Consider the following 12,467-nt stretch of genomic DNA (forward strand, 5'->3'; position numbering starts at 1 on the left):
CTTTGCTCTCTTCAGCTCCCTCTTCTTGCTCCATCTCCTCCCATCTTCTTCTCTTTTTTCCTCCAGTTAATTATCTTGGTTTCCATTTTGGACTCCATGGTCTTATCTTAATTGGTAAAAGCAAATACTAGATTATTGTATTTGAAATAAGCCTTTTTTAGTGCAGTGATTACAAGACGTATTCATTGATATGCAACCCACTAATGAGTATGATGCCGCTTTCCCATCTCCTGAGTCTTTTGGGGGGTTAAGATGGTGGGTGGAAAGGTGCTAATGGGAGTGTGGACTGAAAATCCACCCTGTGGGAGGAAGTTGAGAGGAGACTTCAGATGCAAATGACCAGAGCACTCAGGTTGGAAGAAAACTGTAGAGAGGACTTTGGAAAGCAGAGGGTCTTCAGATCCCATAGTTGTCTCCCGTTCATTCATCTTCTAGGCTGAAGTTCCTGAGGGATTCACCCCAGTATTTTGCTGTCCCAGAAAGGTCAAAGATGGCAGTGTTCCTAAACTCCTGCCTCTGCAGACGTCTGCTCTTCCTCCTTCTCCTCCAGCTACCCAAGCTGCATTCAGGTACATCTCTCTCTTTCTCTCTCTCTGACCTGCAGAGCTGAAAGTAAATGTCATGTCTCAGTAAATGTAAACAACTCGATGTAGCTCTCCCAAGCGACCTCCATTGGAGTCCAGATGGTCTCCCCCAGCTATCTACAGAGTAAGAGGAGAGCGCGGCGGGGTGGTACTCAGTGCTCGGGCGGGAGTCTGGTGGGTGTCAGTCCCCAGTTCCCATCTCCACAGTCTGTCAGATCCCGCTCGTTCTTTTTGACAGCTCCCTTTGATGTGATTGGATCCCCGGAGTCCATCCTGGCCATGGTGGGTGAAGATGCCGAACTGCCCTGTCACCTCTCCCCTAACGTGAGTGCTGAGCACCTGGAGCTTCGGTGGTTCCGGAGGTGGGATGGGCGAGAGCAGGAGGGAGAGCAGTTGCCCGAGTACCAAGGGAGAGTGACCAAGGTGAAGGACAAGGCTGCGGGGCGCTTTGCTGTGAGGATACACGGCGTCAGGGTCTCTGATGATGGCGAGTACCGATGCTTTTTCGGGGAGGACAGACACTACGAAAAAGCCTTCGTGCATCTGAAGGTGGCTGGTGAGTAGATGGGTTTTTACTTTCTCCAGTGAGTCCCACGCGGCCTATATTTTTCTAAGGATCAGTTACTTTGAAAGCCACCAGCTTCATTCTCAAGATCCCTTTTAGGTCGGAGAGATTTGACAAGGCTAGAGTAGGGGAAAAGTGGGAAAGGGGTTTGCATTGAGGGGGGGAGAGAGCAGTGCTATGTCTTTCTTGTGGAGTTATTTTAATTATCTCCTGCCCTTTCCCCTCAGTAATAGAGTAAGCATTTCTCCCGTGAAATAATTGAGTGTAAGATATAAGAGTAATATCACAGTCTTTTATACGAGTGCACCATAATTTATTCAGTCAAGTCCTAGAATTGGACATTTGTGTCTAGTTTCCACCATTACCATAAGGCTGTGGTAAGCATGCCACATATTTTGAGACTGCTGTATGGATTCGTTTCTAAGGACTAATATCCTAAGATTACAGAACACAGCCATTTGTTAATGTTCTTGGTTCATATAGAAAAGATTTTGCTTTCATCTTTTTTGCTTCAAGCCAAAATGCAGAAGGAATTAATAAAGAAAATAATGAGCATTGAGGAGAAAAGTATGCATTGAAGTCTGACTTTCTACTGGGGAATAGCATCATGCAAATCTCCTCCTGTGCTTTACTGTAAAACTGGAGAAGTATTTATCCAAGATGATTTACAAGCATGAAATAAAATCAGACAATATATGAGAAATTGCTTTGCCAATTCTAAAACCATTTAAAACAGATAAGATATGATTACTGTGCTTTCAACTGATCTAAAATATACAATATACAGATATATTGCCTTTAATATATGTTTATTAAGGTAAAGATAAAATTTGAAAACTACTCGGGTGAAATCTGGGTTCCTGCTTTATAACACGGTGCCCTCTGTGGCAGCATCGTGTATAATTCATATTCGTATTTTGGGAAGAAGTATCTTAAAAGTTAATTATAAAAACTTAGGAATTGGATGGCATAAAACTGTTGTTGTTTCCTTTTATGAGTGACAGACACTGTTAAGAATCTGCCAAGGCTGGGTGTGGTGGCTCAGTCCATAATCCCAGCACTTTGAGAGGCCTAGGCAAGAGGATTGCCTGAACCCTGGGGGTTTGAGACCAGCCTGGGCAACTAGGTGACACCTCATCTCTACAATAAATAAATAAATAAATAAATAAATAAACCTAACCGGGAATGGTGGCATATGTCTGTAGTTCCAGCTACTTGGAAGACTGAGGCGGAAGGATCACCTAAGCCCAGCAGGTCGAGGCAGTGGTGGCCGTGAGTGGGCCACTGCACTCCAGCATGGGTGACAAGAGTGAGACTCCAACTCAAAAAAAAAAAAAGAATCTGTCAAAAGTGGTGACCCTGTCCATGAAAAAAAATAATTCTCATATATACACACAAACTTGGAATATGAATTTAATCTAGTGATTGTGAAGATGTATTCAAAAACTACTATGCAGTTCAGTATTTTTATGTGTCTTGTAGAATTCGAAGAAAAAAATTAGACTGAAAATATAGAAAAAGAAACTATGTTTATTTATGTTAGGAAATAATTGTGTGAGGGTTTTCTGGTTTGGCTTTTTGTTGTTATTGTTTATTATTATCATATTATTATTATTATTAGAAACAGAGTCTTGTTCTGTCACCCAGGCAGCAGTGCAGTGGCATGATCATAGTTCACTGTAGCCTTGAACTCCAGGGCTCAAGCCGTTCTCCCACCTCAACCTTCCAAATAGCCAGGACTGCAGGCATGTGCCATCATGCCTGGCAAATTATAAAAAAATTTTAGGTCGGGCACGGTGGCTCACACCTATAATCCCAGCACTATGGGAGGCCGAAGTGAGAGGATTGCCTGAGCCCATGTGTTCGAGATCAGCCTGGGCAACTTAATGAGACCTCATCTCTACAATAAATCAAAAAATTGGCCTGGCATGGTGGCGCATGCCTACAGTTCCAGCTACTTGGAAGGCTGAGCCCAGCAGGTCAAGGCTGCTGTGGCCATGAGTGTGTCACTGCACTCCAGCCTGGGTGACAGGATGAGAACTCCAACTCAAAAAAAAAAAAATTTAGAGATGAAGCCTTGCTATGTTGTTCAGGCTGTTCTTGAACTTCTGGCCTCAAGCAATCCTCCTGCTTCGACCTTCCAAAGTGCCAGGATTACAGGTGTGGGCCACTATGCCCAGTCGAATGTGTGAGCAGGAAGAAAAAATTTAGGCTGCACAAACAGGAAAAGCAGCTTTATGTTGTTCTATATTAAGGGGTAATTGTATAAGAGAGGATGTGGTTGAAGCAATTTAAGAAAACTCTTGGATCAGCATCACAGGTAAAATAAACTTAAATTGTCAACTATAATCTCAGGGTAAAGAACATCCAATCCTCTTTCTCAAGGATACTTCTTCTCTGTTCATGCTTAAATACCCAATTCTAGCTCTTCTTTTCCTCCCCAAAGTCTTCTCATAATATTTCCAACCACAGAACTTTCTACCAGCTCTGGAGCTCGCAGCCTAAACCACAAAACTGTCACTAAGCCACTGGTCATGGATAAGCACACCCATGTCTGCCTATCAAACTCCTGCCCACATTTCAAAAGCTAGATCCCAGTAAGGCATCCTTCTCTGATAAGGATAAGTTCTTGTGTAATGAAATATGGAGATGAGTTCCTCTCATTCCTAATCCACTTGGGCGCATGCACTCTCTCTTTCTTAAAATATGTAGCTCTATTGTTATAAAGCTCCTAGAAGAGCGTCTGTTAAAAGATTAAGGCTAGCTTCTCTCTTCATAGCTCTGGGCTCTGCTCCTCACATCAATATGGAAATTCAAGAGAGTGGAGAGATCCGGCTGGACTGCACCTCAGTGGGATGGTACCCAGAGCCCCAGGTGCACTGGAGAACTTCCATGGGAGAAAAGTTTCCATCCATATTGGAGTCCAGGAATCCTGATGAAGAAGGTCTGTTTACGGTGGCTGCTTCAGTGATCATTAGAGACACCTCCGTGGAGAATGTGTCCTGCTGCATCCAGAACCTCCTTCTTGGCCAGGAGAAGGAAGTAGGAATTTTCATACCAGGTCAGTGAAACCAATTATGGATTCCCATGTTGACACAGCTTCAGAGGCACATCACCTGGAACACCTGCCCAAATGTGACCTCATGGCAGAGTTGTTCACTTTGCTCACCTAAGTACTTGCCCGCTGACTTGAGGAAGCTCCACCAACTTCATTACAAGAGTGAAGATTCTGAAGGCATAAATCTACCTAGATCTCATATAAATTCCAGATTTTCCTTTTTAGGAGTTGTAGCTGAGATAGAGAAACTTTGCTACTGGGGCCTGATCTAGAGCCTTCTCTCCTCAAATTAACAAGAATACTAAGATATTTGTCTACTTTTACTATTTTTACTCTTACTCACTTCTCCCCTCTCCATTCCATGCTAGAGCTCTGTCTAGGTTTTGAGGGTCCTCAGGGAAGCAGACATTCTCATTATTCCTCAGATACCATCTCTTATTGAGGTAGGAGCCTTTCCTTAAACTTTGATCAATGAGTCCCATTCTGTTACACAGAGAGGTGACATATTTCCCTTCCTTATTTGCCTCCTTCATACTCTTGGCTTCCATTCTACTTGATAGTTAAGGAAGAATTTCCATAATTACACGAATTGGCTCATTTTATTTATTATTTCGCAAGTCCTATCCCAATGTGACTCTTCATTTCTCTCTTCCTCTGCCCTCTCCTGCTCAAGGTCAAAAAAAATTTTTTGGAAAAACTTAGAGGAGCATTGGAGGGATCACTTTTGCACAGAAGAGATGAGAATGGTCCAGATCATCCCCTTTTACACTCTTCTTTGGTATCCGAAGAGAAGCTGGACTTGCTCAGAGTTTCTCAACTAATGTCCTTCTTGGGGATTTTGTTTTAGCTTCTTCCTTCTCAAGGCTGACTCCCTGGATGGTGGCTATGGCTGTTATCCTGGTGGTCCTAGGACTTCTTACCATCGGGTCCATATTTTTTACTTGGAGACTATACAAGGAAAGATCTAGAGAGAAGAAGAATGAATTCAGCCCTAAAGGTAAGCCATAGAATCCACAAAGGTTACCTGTCAGTAGTGCTTCAGAGGAGGGCTAGATCCAAGTCCTTTAGAAAACTTCCAACAGAAAGATATTTGATTCTAAAAATCTGAAAGTTGGAAAGAATCATAAGGCTCTTGAAACTGCAGGTACCCAACATGAAGAAACACAGAGGTTTGGGGCACAGGCAGAGTTTAAACCAATTCTAATCAAGATACTAGACTTAATGTTCATTCACTATACACCTCAGACCCTATCCTCATTTTTAACTTCATTTCCCAGTAATGTTTCTATTAAAGATCTGATCCCAAGTCAGTAGAAACTTCCTGCATATTTCTTAGAAAACAAAACAAAATGAAATCCTTGTTCTTGATTTATAGATAATGTTTCAGTAGTCAAATAGTCATGAATTAAACAGTTTCTCCTCTGTATGCTTCCCACACCAGTTTGTCACCTCCCTCATGTCACCATAGAAAACCATTGAGGTATTTTTGTTTTTTTCCAGAGAAACTCCTGAAAGAGCTCAGTAAGTTCTGTCTTCCTGTTATTAGTTCACCCACAAAGTTTTCTCTCTCTTGTTATATAACCTGTCATTGACTATATTTCTCTTTTATTGCAGAATGGAAAAAGGCCACATTGCATGCAGGTCAGTAGCTTTGAACTTCTCAAGGCTCTGAGGCTCTATCACTTAGGAATTTAAAGTCCTATGATATTTGGAAATGGAAACACTAACACACTTTAGTGATGAGAATAGAAAGGGGAAAGGTGATGGCAAATGGCCTCAACACTTTCCTTGAGGCACATACGAGGCCCTTAGAAGATGGTTAGAGGACAAACCCCCTCTGACAGTGTCTCATTACGTACTGGGAAAAGTCAGTTCATACACCAGCCTCTTGTCTGCTGATGAAGGAGGAAGCCTGGGGTGAGCAGAGATACTCAAGCAGGCCAAACAACTCTCTTTCTGACAATGCCTGTCAACCTCTAGAACAGTGCTCTATTTCTTTGGAGAAGCAAAGACAGGTCTTGTGATCTGTAACATTCACTGATGATCAGACTTGTTCTCTCTCTCTTGTCTCTAGTTGATGTGACTCTGGATCCAGACACAGCCCATCCCCACCTCTTTCTTTATGAGGATTCAAAATCTGTTCGACTGGAAGATTCACGTCAGAAACAGTCTGAGAAACCAGAGAGATTTGACTCCTGGCCCTGTGTGTTGGGCCGTGAGACCTTCACCTCAGGGAGACATTACTGGGAGGTAGAGGTAGGAGACAGAACTGACTGGGCAATCGGCGTGTGTAGGGAGAATGTGGTAAAGAAAGGATTTGACCCCATGACTCCTGAGAATGGGTTCTGGGCTGTGGAGTTGTATGGAAATGGGTACTGGGCCCTCACCCCTCTGCGGACCCCTCTCCCATTGGCAGGGCCTCCCCGCAGGGTTGGGATTTTCCTGGACTATGAATCAGGAGACATTTCCTTCTACAACATGAATGATGGATCTCATATCTATACTTTCCCCAAAGACTCTTTCTCTGGCCCCCTCCGGCCCTTCTTTTGCCTGTGGTCCTGTGGTAAAAAGCCCCTGACCATCTGCCCAATTGCTGACGAGCCTGAGGAAGTGATAGTCATTGCTAATGCCAAGGACCTTACTAAGGAGATCCCATTGTCCCCCATAGGGGAGGACTCTGCCTCTGGTGATACAGACACTCTCCATTCTAAACTAATCCCTACCCAATCCAGCCAAGGGGCACCTTAAGAAGAATCTCATCTCAACAGTTTTCCTTTGCTCTAACCTCTCTTCTCCATCACCTTCTGAGGCTTCACCTACCAACTTCACCCAGCCCCGTTTCTTCCTATTGGGTAGAGAGTAATTCCTCTTGCGAAGATTGTATTGCAGCTGCTAGAGATAGTGAGGAGTAGGACCTTCCTAATTTATTTCTGTACCAGTATCTGGGGGATAGAGAGGTGACTCAAACTGCTTCCAGTGTTCTCATATCCCTTAAGACCAAAACCTACAGGAAAGGACTTAGAGCAAACTCAAAGGACAGTTTAGAGATCAAGATAGAATTGGGTTAGCCTGGAGTTGTGGAAGAAATGTCTTGGTATCTGAAATAGGGGTATGTGGAAGAACAGGTTTTAGGCAAGCAGAAAATCTGGGGAGTGCTGGGAAAAGACAATCTCAGGCAGAAATCCCATTAAGGAACTTGGAGGGAACATTGTGATGGAGGGAAGTGAGGTAACCTCAGGCCCACAATGAATACCTGGTCCACTCCTAGAGTTTTTAGGGCCTATATCTCAAATTTCTAAGCCATGTCCTATAGGATAGAGGAGACTGGCCCTACTTCCATGGTAGCTGAGCTGTGGGCAAGGGAAGTAGAGAGAAGCCGAGATGAGCAGGGCTGGAGAGTCAGACAGAAAGTATGATAGAGGAGAGAATTTTGGACAAAACTCAAAATTTGTCTGCACAGTCATTCCTTGGGCCCTGTTCCTCTTTCTGTATGCTCCTGTTTCTCCTTTGCCTGGAGGTCTTTCCAACCTCATTTTGTTGACTCCACAAGTCACCAGTTATTCTCTTCCTTTTGAGCTAACCTCTCTCCATTTCAAAGTCATTCCCAGGAATCACCTCTTTAGTGATATCATCTCTTTGTCAGTCACTATTCCAGCCTCATGACCCCACAGCCCTCACTACAATGTCCAAACCACTCAAACACACCTTCAGTTAGCATCTACTGTTATCCATTCCCACACTGTGTCCCCATTCACTGCCTGCCCCTCCTACCTCCAGCTTTCCCCTCGGGTTCCCTAAATGCTACATCATTTTGTTGGACTGATTGCACCTGTTTGTATTATCTCCTGAGCATTTTCCTCTATACATGTGGCTTATCTTGCAAATGGACTGCAAATGCATCCAGACTTACACCTTCCATTTCTATTGTACTTTTTGAGCTTCCAGGATAGATGTTTCCCACGGTCTTTGCCTAATAAATAAGTCTGTCTACTTAAATTAGCCTCTGAACTTTTCTTTTTCAAATAGAACTGAAACAAAAATGAAACAAAGGAAAGAAACCTGCATGAAAATATGGCTGGCCAAAGCGTTTGCCATTCTGTATGTTCTAAGACACATTTCGGGCCTGATGGCAATGGAATCACCAGGGATGGTTGCGTAGGAGATGGTTGCCCCATGAGGGTCCAACTACTTACCAAAAGGCCACAGTACCAATGGCTTCCTATCTTCAGCCTCTTATGAGTGGTGACTCCATTTCTACTGCTATGGATAACTGGCCCATGGTGTAGGTAATCTCTTCAAATTAACAGCACTTTTCCAAGAAAAGAAAATATTTGGGAAATCTTTTATTGTAATGCCTTCTAATTTTAAATCAAGACAAAGCAAAGCAAAGTGCATATGATCTTTGGAAACCATTGTTCTGAACTGAAACTCTATATTCTTGCTGGTAGTTCAGTGAGATGCCTACTTTCTCCTTTGTTGCCCCAAGGGAAGATTAGGAATAGTCCCTCTCACAAAGAATCTGACCTTAATGCAATTCAACCAGCCCTGCTGCCCAAAGGGCCAGAATTTGAGTCTCCAAAGTTTCACCAATCCAAGAGATGGGAATATCATCTCCTATATATGGCCACTGCTGAGAAATCAAGGACAAACTTATTAGTTATTAAATCACAAGATCTCCAAATTCCAAGTTATGTTCACACTAAAATATTATATCCATTATTGCACCACATTGTGAAGGGGACGCCTCAAAAAACATAATTTATTTATTTAAAAAAGAAAATGTGTATTTATTCTTACATGTTTAAACTTCAGTCACGTTCAAAGTACTCTTCGTTTGATGCAATACATCTATCAAAATGCTTCTGCCACTGTTCAAATCAGTTTTCGAACGCATCAATTTTGATGCCTCTTAGTGCTTCTGCTGTTTGTTTGCTTTCACCTTTTCCATATCAGCAAAATGTTTCCTGTTGAGCACTTTTTTCATCCAGGGAAACAAAAAACGTCTCTTGGGATGAGATCAGGTGAATAGGGAGGGTGGGACATGGGGGTCGCGCCATTTTTGGTCAAAAACTGCTGAACACTCAGTGCTGTGTGCGCAGGTGCATTGTCATGGTGGAAGAACTAGTCACCTGTTTGCCACAATTCAGAATGTTTCTTCTGAAAATCATGATGCAACCCTTTTTTTTTTTTTTTGGAGTTGGCATCTCTGTCACCCAGGCTGGAGTGCAGTGACACCCTCACTGCCACCACAGCCTCGACCTGCTGGACTCAGGTGATCCTTCCACCTCAGCTTTCCATGTAGCAAGATCCACAGACGTGCACCACCATGCCTGGCTAATTTTTTGATTTACTGTAGAGACAAGGCCTCACCAAGTTGTCCAGGCTGATCTCGAACCTCTGGACTCAGGCAGTCCTCTCACCTCCGCCTCCAAAGTGCTGGGATTACTGGCATGAGCAACTGTGCCTGGCCATTATGACACAACCTTCTCAAAACGTCCAGATAAACAAGTTGGTTGACTAATCTGGAACAAATTCCAAGTGTACTAAAGGGCGCCAACCTTCCAAAAGATAATTCCAGGTTTGGGGGGTCCCCCCTCATATATTTCTCATAGTTAAGCAAAAAAAACACAACTTTTCTAGGTTTTCCACCTACCTAAAAATCCTCACAGAGGATCAAGGCAAACCAAACCGTCTCTCTTAGGTGAAAATTGTGAACACCATACCCATCTATTATTATCACATTCTCTATATTTAAGCAAAATGTAACCACAATATACTTCATTACTCATCTTTTGTTATTGCTGCTCCTGGGCCCACATTCATTTATGTTTTCATTCTGGTTTTGGTGTCTTCCTACTGACTTGAGGTTCAATACCTATTAATAATACCTACACAATCACATTTCCATGAATGTATTACTAGATTGTTTTAAAATAAATTTACACACAGGCTCATAAATCAGAAGACCACAGAGGTTTTACTCTGGGAAGAAGCTAACAGAAAAAGTAAATGAACTTTGGGATGAGAAGTGACTATTGACATTTACTACTATCACCTCCTTTCAAAGATGAAGGAACTGAAGTCAAGAAAAATCAAGCATTTTAGTTAAAGGAACATAGTATGTGGCCAAGCAGTATCCAAAGGCAGGTATTCTTGCTATAGCTGTCAGAGACAACTTCCACTGAGCAAACCACAGCTAAGTAGGAGGACAGATTCAGTTAATCTGGGGCTAGAGATTCAGAAAACTCTTAGGGACATTACCAAATTGGAACCCATTGGCTCAGGATATTTTGAGGCAAAGGAGAAGAAAAAGGCAATTTGGAATGGTACCTTTGACTGGATGGGGGGTCTGCACCTGGAAAACCACACAGAAAGGCTTCCGACCCCCATCATTTCACTGATTCCCAGCACCCAATGTCCTCTTCTTGACTTGTCTTCAAACACTGCCTGTCCCACACTGCTCACTCTCCATTGGTACTCCTAGGAGGAGAATATCACTTATCTTTGCTTTTAAAAGGATAAAGATATTCAAATTGTGCTTTTAATAAGCCAAACAAAAACATAGTCCAAACTTTTTTAAAAATGAAATTAAAATAGCTTTATTTTATTTTGGGTACTGGACAGGCATCCAGACTTAGAACTTCTGCAATTGCTTCTTGAGGCCTCGTCTTACTCAGCAACCAGTACACAGTCACCATGATGAAATTGCTGATCTGAACGTCTATGAGATCGGGGACAGGTGCCCAGACATATTCATGTGGCACTTCTTGAAATGATTGTGCTTGCAGGTGAAATGATTGTATTTGTGGAGACAATGGCTCTCTGTATTTTATTTTAGTCATCATGTAAGACAGCATCTACCTTGGATGGAGATGTTAGCAGTGAAGGGGCGTTTCTTGTCAATGCAGGGGCAAAGTCCTCTTTGGGTGTCTTGAAGCCCAGACCAATGTTCTAGTTGTACCACAGGAGTTTGCCAGTTACTCCCAGCAAGACGTCCTTGTTTTGAAAGATGGTCAGTTACTTTTGATAAGGCATACTTAGTCTGAATGTCTGTCATCTTCCCCAAACAGCTCTTTCTTCTTCCTTCCTTCCTTCCTTCCTTCCCTCCTTCCTTCCTTCCTTCCTTCCTTCCTTCCTTCCTTCCTTCCTTCCTTCCTTCCTTCCTTCCTTCCTTCCTTCCCTCTCCCTCCCCCTTCCCCTTCCCCTCCCTCCTTCTTCAAGAGGGAACCTCACCCAGTCATCCAGGCTGGAGAGAAGTTTCATAGCTGCAATCATAGCTTAGTGAGTCTCAAACTCCTGGGCTCAAGTGATCCTCCCGCCTCAGCCTCCCAAGTAATAGGACCTACAGGGGTGCCACCATGCCCAGCTGATTAAAAAAAAAATTGTGTAGAGATGGGGGATCTTGTTATGTTGCCCAGACTGGTTTTGAACTTCTGTTCTCAAGCAATCCTCCCGCCTCAGCCTCTCAAAAGTACTGGGATTACAGGCACAAGCCACCACACCTGACCAAATTTCTAAAAAAAAAAAATCAAGGGAGGTTGTAGATAGCTGAACACGTGGAAGTTCCTGGGGGGTGGTGATTCCAGAGAGTGCCTGAAAACTGAGTGCCCTTTTCCACACGTTTTGCCATATACATCTCTTCCAGTCAACTCTGTGACTTCCCTTCCCTCTTCCTTGTGATCTTCAGGGAAAATGGTCATCAGACACAGTATTGAGCTGGTGGTAGATTCTTGGGAAAAAAGTCCTTCCTTTTTCTCTCCAGCTCCTGCCAGACACACCCCTTAGTACTTATCTGATGGAGCTAAGAATCTGCCTGTGATTTCCTGTCCAGCTGGCACCAGTTACCTGAACTGTGCCCCAAGGACAAGGAAATTATCATTCGTTCTGGCTTTACTCCCAAATCTTCTCAAAGACAAGAAATGTTATCTTGCCAGTGTTTCACCACAGCCTGTCTGAGTCACCTGAGTCAGAGTCAGTGATACTATGATTTCAAAAGCACCAGAACTAACTGAAGTATTTGCTAATGTCTAATTTTATTTTTAAATTAGAAACAAATGCCTTTCCACCCTACAGCTAAAACTCAGACTAAACATGCAAATGCCACCAAAATAGTAATAACTGACTTCATTTGACACTGCCCGATGCCACCTTTGATAGTGACATGCTTGGGATTGCCTGATTCTATTAAACAGAGACTCTAATGAGGTAACTGAGACCAGACATTCAGATTAAGAGAAAAATAGTTGAACACCTTTCTTCT

General features: G+C 43.0%; 1 protein-coding gene across 1 annotated transcript; it reads left to right on the top strand.

Annotated features, from left to right (window-relative positions):
* The first annotated feature begins 490 nt into the window (after positions 1-490).
* On the top strand, positions 491-6,955 carry BTN1A1 (butyrophilin subfamily 1 member A1). Its single transcript, XM_008072806.1, has 7 exons — positions 491-569; positions 823-1,140; positions 3,929-4,210; positions 5,055-5,204; positions 5,708-5,728; positions 5,822-5,848; positions 6,282-6,955. The coding sequence occupies exons 1-7, from the start codon at positions 491-493 to the stop codon at positions 6,953-6,955; spliced, it is 1,551 nt and encodes a 516-aa protein (XP_008070997.1).
* Positions 6,956-12,467: the final 5,512 nt, after the last annotated feature.

This window comes from Carlito syrichta, unplaced genomic scaffold (assembly GCF_000164805.1).
Source record: "Carlito syrichta isolate Samal-C Ts95f unplaced genomic scaffold, Tarsius_syrichta-2.0.1 Scaffold315432, whole genome shotgun sequence".
NCBI classification, from domain to species: domain Eukaryota; kingdom Metazoa; phylum Chordata; class Mammalia; order Primates; family Tarsiidae; genus Carlito; species Carlito syrichta.